The 14,967-nt window shown below is 41.0% G+C and overlaps 1 protein-coding gene across 1 annotated transcript in view; it reads left to right on the forward strand.

Moving 5' to 3' along the window:
- Positions 1–14,967, forward strand: part of CACNA1C (calcium voltage-gated channel subunit alpha1 C) — a 427,407-nt gene that overhangs the window by 324,449 nt on the left and 87,991 nt on the right. The window contains exons 13-18 of the mRNA XM_088521659.1: positions 414–639; positions 6,137–6,344; positions 7,149–7,269; positions 9,183–9,297; positions 10,402–10,522; positions 10,645–10,714. Of these exons, the coding sequence (XP_088377785.1) occupies positions 414–639; positions 6,137–6,344; positions 7,149–7,269; positions 9,183–9,297; positions 10,402–10,522; positions 10,645–10,714 (861 nt within the window). The remainder of the gene's footprint in view (positions 1–413; positions 640–6,136; positions 6,345–7,148; positions 7,270–9,182; positions 9,298–10,401; positions 10,523–10,644; positions 10,715–14,967) is intronic.

Below are 14,967 nucleotides of genomic sequence, written 5' to 3' on the forward strand. Positions count from 1 at the left end.
AGTTCTTCTCTGTCTGCAGAACAGCTGAGTCCTCACTGGAGGTAAGAGCAGCTGAAAGGCTTAATTAAGCAACAGCAGGTATCACAGCAGCTCTTCTGTTCCCACTCTCATCTGCAGATGACAAGTATGAGGGGAGGCTGTGCACAGGAAGGCACACTCCTGCCATGGAGGTTGTGTGGTTGTATAATACATCACAGCTGTATATGTGATACATAAGCCTGTAAGCATCTTTGTAAAACATTTCTGAGAATGAGATGGCCACAGTGTGAAGGTCATTCTTTGACCCAAGCTTAGTTGAGATTGCTCTTTCAGATTATTCCCAGAAGGGGTTTCTCATAGGCAAGGATTGATGGTTGGCTATGATGCTTTTCTGTCTAAGTTTCATTAATGTGTTTCTGTTTCCTTTTCATGAGACACTGCCAATAAGGTGCTGCTAGCTCTTTTCACGGCAGAGATGCTGCTGAAGATGTATAGCCTTGGTCTCCAGGCCTATTTTGTGTCCCTCTTCAACCGTTTTGACTGTTTCATTGTGTGTGGAGGAATCCTGGAAACAATTCTGGTTGAGACAAAGATCATGTCACCGCTGGGCATTTCGGTGTTGAGATGTGTTCGACTCCTAAGAATATTTAAAATCACAAGGTACTTTTTTCCTTCTTGGAGGGCATCTTTGGAAATGAAGGAAGGCTGCTTCCAAATGCACAACACATGGTAGAAGACACATGCCTGTCTTTTCACTTTTTCTACCATTAAATTGGATAGTGAGAGTACTAGGTTTATGGCCTCCGTTCTCTGAAGACTGGTGCTGGGTGGGGAGGGTTGCATGACTGTGATGTAGGTGGCAAGGACTCGGACAAAATCTGGCAAAGCAGGTTGGGGACACTTTAAAACAAGCAGATTCATTTAACTGAAAATTGTGGGGATAGAAGAGCTGAACTTAGACTTTTAAGTGTTGCCTACAAAAGAAGAAGTGAAAATAAAAGAGCAGATAGCCTTGTCATCTTTTATATGACCTTATGGTGATAGAGAGGTGCTCGAAAGACTGTTCTGAGCAAAAACATTTGAGGAGCCCGTGCCAACGTCGGGAGACTCAGCAGTGTCCTGAGAGGTAGATAGTGTCAACACCAAAAGCTAAAGGCAAAAGATTTTGCCAGCCTTTCTTCTCCTTCAAAGGAGCAGTGTGTTAGGAGGGGTTCTGGGAAGAAGCCAGACATTTCCAGTGTCCAGTTTTCCCTCTTTTTCCTTTCCCTTGTATGTATATCTTCTGCATAAGTGTGCCTATTATATAAGAGCTGCTTCCTGGACTTAGGCATCTCCAAAACACTAGCTAGATTTCGCAGGGTTTTTCAGCTTGGGTGTTAGTCATAGGAGAGGTTAGCTTCTGACTTGCCCAAATGGAAGCTCTTGGAACAAACCTACCAAGGTGGTCCCCAGTGCAGCACAAGGCTGGCCTTTTCCCACATGGATGGATGCCAGTCAGTGTTTATAAAAAGCTTGATTAAGGTGGTGAAAGAGTGAATCTTCTGCAAGCCTCGGTTATGAAAATGTCCCTGGAATCACTTTGAACTCCTCCCAAAAGAAATTTCACACAAACTCAGGATAAAAAACACTAAGCATGACAAAAGCATGACCAGAACTAGAAGATTGTTAAGACGGCAGAGTTTTGAGGCAGAAAAAAAAATCAGACTTGGATTCTAGAAACATGTAAGATTTACCCTTAAAGCTTCTGAATTCTTTGTCAGGGTGGATGGCTTTCAAGGTCAGGTGGTAGACAGAAAATCAGTCTGCAATCTAAGAGACAGTGGCAAAATCAAGCTTACAATTATCAAAAGAAATAAAAATGGTCTATGTAGAAGAGTGATCATAGGAGAGAGAAAAATGTTCCAACTAAGAAGAGTTTTCAGCAAGGAAGGCATCTTTGCCCTTTTAGAAATAGTGGGGAGTTCTGATCTGGTGACTGTGGTTTTTGGATGTTTGGGTCCAAAAGTTATCATCACTGAGTTCCAGGCTTGGTTCCTGGGGAAACCAATAGCTATTTCAGGCATTAAGTGATCAGATACACCAGGGCATCACACCAACAGCTCTAAAAACATAACAATTAGCACAGCATCCTGAAGAGGTGGTTGTTTTTTCAGCACTTTTCTCCTACACAAAGTATATAATCTAGTTAGGAGAATTCTCTAATTAAAAGGCAAATATTAAGATGATATCACTCATACTTTAGGAAGGTTTAGATATTGGTATATTCAAATATTACAAAAGCTTCTGACAGTGATTGAATGTAGGAACCAACCAGCCATAGGACTAGTTACATTTATCTTCATCCTGCAGTGGAAGTACAATACAGTTCTACATGGCAGTAAATGTTATCTGAAGTGCATGTCCTGTAATTTGTGCAGAGGCCTATGTGTAAAGCGCAGTAAGAGCTCAGGAATAATGAATAATGTATTAATCGGTTTTTGCCTCCTTTCCTGTTCCTAAAATATTGGCAAGTAGGTTGCAGTAGTCTCAGATTTATCTGTGTTTTTTAATTTTCTTCGTGATTTTTCCCCTGCATGGGTGAAGTTCACCCTCATGAGGAAGGCCTTAGTGCAAGTCAGCAAGCAGTACTTTAGGCCCACTCATGTCTGACTGCAGGAGAGAATGTTCTAACATTAATGCTTAGCTTTTATTTCTGAGGTTCTCTGTTAAAATACATTTTCTTTCATTATTCACTCAGCTCTAAACACAGTGGTAATTTAGTGACACTGACATTATCAGTGCTGGTAGACTATGTCACTGTAGGGCAATGATGGTACAGAAAGATACAGTCCTGGAAAGGTGGGAGGGGTAGGACACATGACAGTATAATAGTTTATGTCAAATATATATTCATAAGCAGTAACATATTGACATACAATGGGGATGGAAATGGCACAAAGCAGGGAAATTACTCTAGTGAGTATGTATCAATATGTAGCCTATTGTTTATATTTCTGTGTAGATTTTCCGTGGTGAGTATCAAACACAAACAAATTCTGGTTGCGTTAAGGAGACACGCACTTCTAGCAGAAGCATGAATAAAGCTCCATAATACCATCCCATCCATCGGATGAACAACATATAATTTTAGAAAACCACGGTCAGAATTTCAAGAATATTTCTTTCAAGATCATAAGTACTATTCAGAATTGTTTCCTCCTGTGCATTAGACAAGTGGTCAAAATAATCTATTTATTTTATTGTCCTTAATATTTACAGGGCTGTCCAGAAAATCTTCCTTTGCTGAGAGAAGATAAATGATTGTCTCTTTATATGCGGTTCTTTAATGCTTTATAAGTCCCTATATTTATTCCATTATATCCTGCTGATAAATCAATTTATTCACAAGAGTATACTGAAATTAAATATTTTAAACCCAAATGCCCCCACTAAATGCTTGTGGATATCTCTCTGCTCTCTTGGGGAAGAGAGACAGGACCCCCTTTCCTGTACTTACGTTCAGAGTGGTGTTATATTGGACAAGCAGTGTGGGAAGCTTTACTACAAGGAGCCTGCCAGCTATTGCTACTGTTTTAAGCTCTGCGTTTGCCAATACCATAAAATCATAGTGGAAGGCAATAAGTGGAGAGGGAAGAGAACAAGGAAACACATTAGGTTCTAATCCAGTTCTGCAATTTGGTTTTGTGTGAGATGTTGAACAAACCATGTAACTGCTCTGTATCTTATTCCTCTCTTTTAAAACACGAACATATTCATGGCTTACTCAGTGGAATGGCACAGTGACTTATGCACTGGCATCTTCACGGACCTGAGCTGCTCAAGTGGGAGATGTCAAGAAACACATTTGTTTTCCTAGAAGTCTGATGAAGCAGCGATTCTTTCTCTTGTATCTCCTATTTTGTGCTGACTGGTCCAAAATCGCTGATTTTGTGCAGTAGTGCCCCACTCCCCACCCCTTTGTAGTGTATTAACAAAAGAGCATGGAGTGGTCAGGGATTCTTTCTTTGTCTGGGCTCCCTTCATTCCTGATGTAGAAGCTTGTGTTTTATTGAGTCACCCCAGATCTCTCTTTGCAGCTGGTTCTTCAACCTGCTAGAGTGACATATGGTAACTACAGGCTTCTAGGACACTAAGATAAGATCTCCATTAGTTCCGCTTTTTAGTCAAGTCAAGCCCTGCTTCCTTTAATATTTTTTTCTCTCCTTTTTTTGCGGGGGGAGCATCAATTTGCTTGCTTTTCAATGATGCTGTATTTCTAATTAGCACACAGAACACAGATGAAATAGCAGGAATCTTATCACCAGATCATCTCAGTTAAATGCTTTAAAGTTTCATTGTTGCATAAAAAGCTGAATCTGAAGCAAAAGAGTCTCAGACACTTATAAGAAGTGAAGATCTCATAAAAGTCTGTGCAGGCATGTTTTGAGATAGTAAAGCATCTAAGCTTCAAGTGAGTCACTGGGATTATTCACATTTGTGGTGACATTATTCTGTGCCCTTAAGGGCATTGCTGGATTGAGACCTAGAAAATGTGTGTCCTGGCAGACATCAGAGGACTTACTTAGGGAGATATTCAGTACCCTCTCAGTTCCCCGTATAAGACTGCTAAAGCCAGGGAGGTTCCATCAGGAATAAATTCATCCCCTTTTCTTTAGTCCCCCATACTTCCAAAGTGTAAATGCAAACACAGAGAGCTGTTAAGTTGCACATTCAATGCGAACATTTGGTAGCACTGAGCCTGCAGCTTCCATGCCTTTACCTTTACTCCGTAGTTTTACATTGCTCATCTCTTTAATTGCAGTTAAAGTTTAAAGCATTTTAGTTTCTATGAAGTGCTGAAACTAGGCTGGAGGGAAAACATCACAGTTCTCTTTGAAGCTCAGCCTCTGGAGATGAACTAGTTGCTGAACTTCAGAGGACCTGGCAGAGTGCCTCTGCAGATCAGATTGCTAACCTTTACAAACTGATTGGGCTGTTCTAACATTCCTGTCTCCCATGGAAGAAGGAAAGCCTTGTTTTTACCTTGACTTTTGGGGAATATTAATTTATCTGGGATTTTAAGTGCATTTGTTTCTAATGACTACACTGCCTGCAGAACAGACAGATTTCTATGTTGAAGGATCTGACTTCCACAGAGGAGTGAAGCACTAGACATGTCTGCCATCCTTCTCACATGGAACTTCTGTCTCTGTGGAAAATATGTCTAGAAGTTGAGAATCCCTTAAAGAAAGAAAGATCCACTGTTACAGGCTTTAGAAGAAGGGAGCAGAGAAAGTTGTCTGGGTGGGAAGCACAAAGCATGGTGGTAGGCTGGATGAAATGATGCTAAAAGGAAGATACAAGATACAGTGTCGGTTTTGGTCATTGTGATCAGCAGGTGCCTTGGTGCCCTGGGGATTCTGGAAATGTCCAGGCCAGCTGTCTTTGAACCCATTGCTAAGGCCTGTTCCATAGCCTGCCTAGGAAGTGTTGTAGGTTTGTTACCCAAGAGGCAGTGATACTTTGCTCACCCAACATTGAAGGGAGCTCAGGACCTTACGGATGTAGATCTGGAGTCTCTCTTTTAGGGTCCATATAAAACAAGCACTGAAAAGGGAGAAGGACCTTTAATATCTCCCTCTTTCTTCTCAGTTACAGGAAGCTTAGCAGCCTCTATCCATGAATGAGCACAAGTGCATATACACGCACACTAGCTTTTGGACAAGTCTGTATTTGCATCCAAAATGTTTCCCCATCTGTTCCTGTTAGTTATTACAGGCCATTCTCTAGAGTGAGGTATTCTGGCTGCCATAACATCTGTGAGTGTTGTAATGAGGTTGGTGAGAATGTAACTCACTGAAGCAGCAAGAACTAATCACCGTATATTGATAGAAGATTTGCAGAGCCTTAGATGGAGAGTGCTGCAATAATCTTCTGGGTGTGTGTGTGTCGTGGGGGGTGGAGGGAATTGTGTATGTACATGCGTGGTGGTAAAATTACTCATTAGCTGCAGTAGGTCTCATTATCTTAGGGAAGCACATCAATGATTCACTGCCTAACAGGGTGTTTGGAAATGCCTGCTTATATGCAGAAGGCAGTCTGAACCAATATCCTCTGCAGTCCATGAGCACCTGTTTTGGAGTGAAGAAATTTTAACTGCATCTCTTTTCTCTCCCAGATATTGGAATTCACTGAGTAACCTTGTGGCTTCACTCCTGAACTCAGTTCGCTCCATTGCATCCCTGTTGCTGCTTCTCTTCCTCTTCATTATCATCTTCTCTCTCCTGGGAATGCAACTCTTTGGGGGCAAGTTTAACTTTGATGAGATGCAGACCAGAAGGAGTACATTTGACAACTTCCCCCAGTCCCTCCTCACTGTGTTTCAGGTAAGGGCAAGAGCAGTTCTGCTGAGGCCAAGACATTGTGCTCGCACTGGGGAAGAGGGAGAAAGCAGGTCTTGCACCCTTCCTCTGCAGGCTCACAGTGCCTGAGACTGGAAATTAGGCTAACAACATTAACAGACAGGCAGCGGGCTGTGCTGTCGGAGCAGAGGTTCTCCTTCCCAGTGTTGGAAGTCCTCGTGTGCAGCGAGGCCTCCGGTGCTCAACAGGAAGGGTGACGGAATGGCCACTGCCATGTTCCTGGGCAGCACCTGCATGCCAGAGCCTACCCCTGCAGTGCTCTCCATTCACACAGTGCTGGGGACAACACGTGTGTCCACAGCACCACAAGAAACATCATATGCTCTTTAAGCTGACTGCTATTTTCAGTCAAGAGCATCAGGATCATGACTGCACTTGCACCTGGAAGTAGAAGGGAAGGCTGCACTAAGTGCTGTCTTGAGTGCCATGGCTTGCACAGCCTGTCTGAAAGAGTCAGCATGTGGGAGAGAAATGCCTGGGAGGAGTGGGGAGACCTGAACAGAGTTGTCTTGCATAGCTCTTTGGTTTCAAGCATCAGTTCTCAAGGAGACATCTCAGGTTTCTTAGCACTTATGACAAGCCCACTTTGCATTCTCTCTTTTTTTTTTTTTTTTCTTTATATTTTCTACAGGGGCACCTCCAGAGTGCCCAACAGCTGGGGGGAAGATGTGGTCTGTAGGACAGTAAGATATCTTTGTGTTAATAGGTTTTTCAAATTCTCTGTGTGGTCTAACACTGTATCCCTATTGGTGGGAATGTGTCATTTAGATCCTGACTGGGGAGGACTGGAATTCGGTGATGTATGATGGGATCATGGCTTATGGCGGCCCCTCTTTTCCAGGAATGTTGGTCTGTATTTACTTCATCATCCTCTTCATCTGTGGAAATTGTATCCTTTGATGTTATCTTTCTCCAATTCAGGCTGAATTTAAAGCCATCCTTTACTACTTTGTCATGTCAGTAAATAATGAATTTCATGCCTTACATCTTTACCTTTTCCTGAGGACTGAATTTTGGCTTTGCACTGCCAAAAGTTAAACAAGTTTGTTTAATTTTAGCTAGTGCTAAGCCTTAAAGCTCATAAACAGTTGTAAGAGCCAGCTACATGCCAGTTCCACATGCCAGCTTTTATTTAGTAACTTTATATGTTTAGTGGTTTTATTTTTTATTCCCCTTAATTCCCCCCATGAGTTTTTCTTCTCTGCCTTCTCTAGAAACTAATCGCTATGTCTACGTACTGCACTTACTGAGTATTTTTGCTTTAATTGCCTTTTCAGCAATATATTCCATGTGCTTTCATCCAAACCTTATGTGGAACAAAAATATAATCTACAATATGCTATATACAAATGCTATAATAGGAGTAACATATGTTTGACAATTGATCTATGTGAGATCATATATTAACTCATGTATAAACTAAGAGGAACCATGTTCCATTTCACTTTTTGCAATCCTTGTGTACAAAGAGAAGATTGTGTGCTCTGTTATGCACTAGCCTGAGCTGGTGTTAAGTAACTTGAGTCTCTATGGCTTCACGGTGAAGTGATGACATTGTGCATATCCCAGCAGGTACAAAGCACATTGCATGAGTAGTCTCTGAGTGTCTTTTAATAAGAATTTGTTTGTAACATATGACTATAGTTCTGTTCTATATCTCAGTTTGCTCCAGATTTGTTCATGTGTAGTTTCTTCTTCGCTAATAAATAGCCCTCCTGAGTCAGAGGTGACATTTCTTGTGTACTGATTCTTCTACAAAGCCAGCTCTTTTGGCCTTTTCTCATAATTCAGATCTCTCAAACCCTGTTATTTGACATTTCAGTTGACCTACATGCCCTCTCTTCAAAGTGAGATGGTGCAATTCCATTTATCTGAAGGTCAAGTGAGACAGTCTGCCTGACAGCTCAAAAAAAAAGGTACAATTTGGATCTCTCTGTAAGTACAAAGGAAAATGTGAGCTAGCTTTGCATGCTGGCTGGCTCTGGAGCCATTAGTCCCTGAAGCCCAGGGAGTGGGTTGGTTATACTTCAAGACTAACCCTTGAACTGGAAATTATTATTATAATAAAGTTATTAGGGTATAATAAGACCCACTCTCAATGAATTTGTAGAAGAAGCTGATGTTCAGATTTGTAACATGAGAACTGAACATTGACTGACAGAACAAGAAAGAAGTTGTGATTTCTTACCCTTCAGCTGCCCATGCAAGCCTGGTTGATAATGTATCTTCCACGCATGTGGTCTGTTAGGAAACAGTAGGGGTAGGGTTACGTGCTTGTCCATTCAATGCCTCAAATCCCGAAGGAATGCTTACTGCCCGCTAGGTCCACTCGTGTCTGCAGGAGTGCCTATAATGAGCTTGTACAACTTGAGTACGTAAGCTAAAGCCAAGAAGCTGAGGTAACTAGTATTATGAAGTTTTTGAATATGTATTTAGGTGCTTTAATAAAAATGACCTAAGCTGTCAAAGATGCAGAACATTGACAGTTCCCCTTATCTTCGATGGGATTTGCTGAACTAAGTGACACTCTTTTGAGAAACCACAAACCAAAGTGTAAGTGTTCAAGTCTGGACTTGGATGTTTTATATCGATATGGAAACTCCATACCGTGTGTTGGCCATTTGGATGGAAGGTGTAGGTTTGTGCATACTGGATATGCACATCTTGAACATTTGTGTGGACTGGAAGTTTGGAAAATCCAGGAGATGTGATGACAGCTTGCTAAAAAATTTCAATCAAGACACCCTTGGTACAATGTTGTTCTGCAGTTTTCAAAGCCTGTTTTCTTTAAATAGAACACAGATATCCTGCTGAATGTATTTTTGGCCATTGCCGTGGACAACCTTGCTGATGCTGAGAGTTTAACATCTGCACAGAAAGAGGAGGAAGAGGAGAAAGAAAGGAAAAAACTAGCTAGGTAAACCCATATGTATACACATATCTACATTCATATTCATGCATTTCTGTATGTGTGTATACACACACATTCTGCACAAATATGTGTGGTTATGTATGCATGTTAAGTATAGCTTCTCTGAGAATATATGCATAAAAATACATATATATGACATATATAAATAATTATTTACATATAATGTTTTGAATAAAATAATTGAAACTGAAAGACAAAAAGGTCTTCAGAGTTGGGAGTCCCCACAGTTGTGACGATTTGAGCAGAAGAAAGAAGCTCTGGGTGACAGAGGAGCTCTCAGAGTGTCTGTGGAGAAAAGGCATGAAAGGGTGTCAGTATGATAATGCCATTTCAGTCTCCTTATTACCTTCTGATTGCTCTGCACCACAAGGCACGTTCTCAGATTGTCATTCCCATGACACAAGATTCAGCTTTTTTTTTTCTCTTTGACGCTACATGCTGTTCTCCTCCTTTCAGTTCTCTTCATGTTTCTGCAGACTCTTGGGAGGCGTGAGCTGGGTGTAGAGCTTCTTTCACTCCCAGCTGCCAACAGCGGGGAAGCCTCTCCCTGCTCCCCAGCTCCTTAATTCTATTCACTCTTCCAGGCAGTTTGGAGGAGGTTGTTCTGCTTTGTACCGCACACCAGTCAGCAGGGTTTCCACGACTCTGGGAGTGGGGCAAGGGGCAAACTGTGACCCCAGAAAAGTTGGTAGGCAACCTAATGGTAGATCACAAACTCTGGGCTGAAGAAAGTTCGTGCTTTTGTCATTGGGTAGAACTGTGTGAATGAAGACAAGATCTCTGGTCACAGATTTAGAATATGCATGTGCACAAACACACAGGCACATACTGTCTACCACCCACATGCACACACAAAGAAATACATGCCAGTGAGAAAGCTACAAAATAAAAAGATGCTGCAGAGAATTAGATCAATTTCCTGCCTTTGCAAATGATTAAAAGGTGGGATCGGTATGTAGGCTAGGCTCAGGTCGGACATGCCAGCCAGCTGAGTGGTTCTTAATGTGTGCTGTACTACGTGAACTTTCTGAAAGGGAAACAGCTTTTCACCTTTGTAATTGCTTGCTTTTTATCTTGTCAAATTGTTAGGACTGCTAGTCCTGAAAAGAAACAGGAGATAGAAAAAGCAGCTGTGGAGGAGGAGACAAAGGAGGAGAAAATAGAGCTGAAATCGATCACTGCTGATGGAGAGTCGCCGCCTGCTACCAAGGTCTGCTGCCAGCCACCGCTCTCTGTGCAGTGATGGCAAGAACAGCCTGGGTTTGTGGGGGAATGAAAACCCTCTTTCTTGTCTGATAAAGGCTTTGCCACTTCTTCTTCCATTTCTTTCAGATCAACGTAGATGACTATCAGCCCAATGAAAATGAAGAAAAGAGCCCATATCCCACAACAGAGGCACCAGGTATTTTTTTTTGTTTCTTCTTATCCCTGATTCAGGAAAGAGGAGCTCCAGTTCCTAATGCACATGGAGCCAAATCTCTCTCTGTCTGGCACAGTCCGAAGGCAGCAGGTGTGCTGAGCTTTTATTGCCTTCGTGATGGGACAAGGTGATGTGCCTGCCTGGGTTTGCAGGAGTATGGACTTTATCCATTTCAGTCCTTAAACTAATTAACAGCATTTTTTTTCTCTGTAAAGCACATGTTATATAATTTATGTATGTTTTCAATCTTTTCAGTACTTTTTCAGTACTCAGTGTTCAGCGAAAACTCTTAACAGATACTTATGAAAGCCAAAGTGCTGACTGCCTTGTTTTGCACAACTTATCTTTTTCTCAAATTACCAATTTATTGATGTGACATTAATATAATACAAAAAGCACAAGCTCCTAGCTTAGAGTAGGGAAAGAAGGAGCTAGAGCAGGACTTAGGCTATCTTTCAAAACAATTGGACCTAAGTATCTTCCTCCTAAGGTCTAACAGTTTTGCTTTGAGAAGTTCTGAAGGCTGAATCTTTTAAAGAGAGGTGGAGCAGAGAAATTATAAGCTAGTCAGCGAAACTTCCATTCTTGGAGAAGTGCTGGAACAAATGCTTAAATAAACTATATGACTGCAAGATAAGGAAATGACTAGCAGCCAACATAGATTTGCCAAGAACAAATCATGTCAAACCTCTCTAATTTTCTTCTCAAAGGGTCCAATGGGATTTGTAGATGGAGAAGGAAAAGTAGATGTCATACACTTTAACTTTGCTAGTGCTTGTGACTCTGTCTCTTGCAACGCTCTCATAAGCCAGCTAGAAAAACATGGTCTAGATGACTGGGAGAGAAATCAGTCAGACCATTTATGTAGAGAGTAGTTGCTTAAGTGAGGTTCTACAGTGCGAAGACCCATCCTGGGTTCAATGTTAATTACCTGAGTGATAGAGTAGGAAGTATGCTTGCTATATTTGTAGAAGACATGTAGCTAGAAGGGGCTGGGAGAATGTTTAGAGGGCAGCATTAGAATTCAAAAAGATCTTGAGTAACTGGAGAAATGGTTTAAAAAAAGTTGGAAGTGTGAGGCTCAACCTGTAGGCAGGAAGAAACAATTCACAAATAAAGGATTTTAGGTGGCAGCTAGTTGGTCAACAGACCTGAGAAAAGAATCTTGTTGCGGATTACAGGCTCAACAAGCCAAAAACATGGCACCATTTTGCAAAGGGCGAACAAGTTGTGAATTTATAAACAGGAAAAACATGAACTCTGAATCAACTTATGGGTTACTTCTAACAGGCCAGTGAAAGCTAACCAGAGCATAGTGGTTCTTTTATTCTGATCACCATTAAGAAAATCACAGCTAGACTACTCAGCTAGAGTGTCTCATTTGAGGAACTGTGCTTAGAAGAAGTGGAATTCAATTGGAAGGAGTCAGTCTAGAGGAAAGTCATGAAAGTAATGAAAGTGGAAGGCAGGAACTAAGATTGAAAGAATCATTTTTGTTTGGGATAGGGGAGACTGAAGAAAGAGGTTTTCAAATGCATAGAAGTCTATTACAGATAGGGAGAGAACTGTATTTTCTTCTGCTTTACAAATAACAGGCCAGATCACACTAAGGGAGAATTTTCTAATGGTGAGGCCAGAATAGATTGTGAAGATAGTTGTAGAAACACAGCATCACTTAACTGTTGTTAAGACCAAGTCGGAAAAATATCTACTGGAAAAACCGTACGTATAATAATTTGATGAGCCTGGCTTGGCAGAAACATGAACTAGGGGGCCTTCTTTGACCCTTGCTCTCTTTTTCTGTGTTTCTATGATTATGCAACAGGCTGTAGTAGGTAATAAATCACATTCTGTTTGAGTCTGTGGTTCTTAATAAATATCTGTAAATAGTTGATCTGGTAGGGTAAAAAAAAACCACAATAAATAATTCATTTTAGATGGCAGGTGTTTCAGACAGGCAAAAATGAAAACTATTCCTTGCAGTTGATTACCCCCCTACACTTGTGTTCATCAGTATTTGTAGCCCATTAATCAGGAGTAGACTGTGGTTCTAATACCCTGCAGTACTGTTTTATCTTGGCTAGGGGAAGAGTACTCTAGCTTTAATCTTCCAAGCATCCCTGCAGGCACAGGCCACTTACTGGATACCCATCCTCAGTTGCTAAAGGGTTTGGGGGAGTCCCTAGTAACTGGCACATACTAAAACAGCCTGAGATAGCTTTGGTCCTGGTTCTTGACTGGTGTTGATTTGCAGACCCCTACTTTTTTTTTCAAGTGAAGATTTTCTTGTTTTTCCTTTATTTTTCTTCTTTTCAAACCATCTGAAAGTGTTAGCTATTTGCCGAAAATGAGAACCAGCAGCTCATGCCCTTAATTGACCACTTTTTTCAGAGTTTATGGAATTTATTGTCACATTCAGATAGTGTAAACTTTTATAAAACCCTTATTAGATCAGATGTACCATAGACATCTCTTCCATTCTGCTATATAAAGTTCTGCAATACAAAGACCCTCTCTAGCTTACGTGACATGTAGCATCTCTCTTGGATCATCAGTTCTGGGGAACAAGGTGCCAAGGCTTCCTCTGGGGTTAGCAAGCAACAAGTTCCCAGACCCAGTGTGTACCTCTGTCCCTTTATCAACTTTGTTGTGTCCATCCGACCACTCTGAAGTCCTTATGCTTATCGCTAATCAGTCTAGCTGTGCTGCCGGAGATGCTGTGTAAGTTAAATGCAGTTAGCTGGTTCTGCCAAATTTCATTTTATGGTTTAAGGTCTTCAATGCCTGTCACTTGGCTGTGTGTCATTCCATCCTCTGAAAAACTTTCACACAAATACAGTGTTCTAAAACAATTTGAAACAGTCACTTCATCTATTTTTTTCATTTATTCTTCAAACTTAATCTTACTCAGTCTCCTGTTAGTTTCCATTTCCTCAGCCAGAGTTTTCTTCACAATCTCTTTGGACTGTATTTGAAAGTACTGCTGTTATCCCCCAGAACCATCCGCGTACTTTCAACTCATCAGTTTGTCTATCCCCTTTGTTGGAAGAGGAGACTAGTTCTACCAGAGATTTGTGTATACTGGACCATTTATTATGATGATATGTTTATTACAGGAAGACAGGGAGCAAGTCTTGCAGTCTAGTACAGAAACAGACACAGAATCCAGCACGTCAGATGAAGCTTAAAACTTGGGATGATTCATGGGAGCTTGAAGCAAAGAAATGCCCTTACACAGGAGTTCTGGTCTTTGCATAACAAGAAAAAAATGCTCACCATCAAATTTCTAACTGATGCTACACTGTAGCCTCATGTGTGTGCCTATGAGTTTACAACCAAAGGACACCAGCATTCTAATTAGACAAAATTCAAGGCAGCAGTCCTGGATTTGAATTTCCTTAAACTTCGGGGGAGTTAAAATCTAGATCTGAGCTCAGCAGATCTTGGCAAATCTAGATCTGAGCTTTTCTTTATGATTCTGCAGCAGCCTTCACTAGGCAAATCACTTCTTAAACACAAATGTACATTACATGTAAAATATATTCAGAGAGCGCAGATGTACTACCCAGCCCCTTAATGAGTACAGCATTGACCTGTGCTTGTATACGTGCTGGCAGCTATGCAACATACTGTTTCTTTATAATGGCAGATAGATTAGGTAGTGGCTTGAACTAAAGCTATAATCATGTGTTGCCCTTTGAGTATTTGTCGCTCAGCTTTTCTCTTCTCTTGGACCCTGAACACTGCTGTAAATGAAAATGTATTTAGAACATCATTTTTTTCTCCATGACGGAGAGACTGAAGGTGTTTTCCAGTCTGCAGCTATATGGTTGCCAAATTTGTTAATATATTTCTTGGTCTATGGCAAACACAAGAGGAAAAAGAGGAACAATGTACTTACGGTCTTCCTAGAGCTGATCCTTCTATTAAGAGTCTATTTTTCTGAGGCATTGTTCCATGTCCATTTGGAAGAGGTTTTTTTTCAGCATTCCTCTGAGTGAAATAGAGAGTGATCCAATGGTAAAGGCAGAGAACTGGAACTCAGAACACTGGTCTTTTAAGTGAAGGCTTTCAGCTATCCTAAGTGATCAGGGACATTGGTATTCTAGACTGCTAAAAAAGAAAAAAAGATGTACTTGTCTCCCTTGCTGTTGGCCAGTCTACTCCTTTGAAATCTGTGACTGTAAATTCAAAAAAAAATGTAGTTATATATTTATTATGAGCATTAACATTAA

The sequence above is a fragment of the Tinamus guttatus genome, unplaced genomic scaffold (assembly GCF_059628265.1).
Source record: "Tinamus guttatus ecotype Peru unplaced genomic scaffold, ASM5962826v1 Tinamus_guttatus_pri_ptg000125l, whole genome shotgun sequence".
Taxonomy (NCBI): Eukaryota; Metazoa; Chordata; class Aves; order Tinamiformes; family Tinamidae; genus Tinamus; species Tinamus guttatus.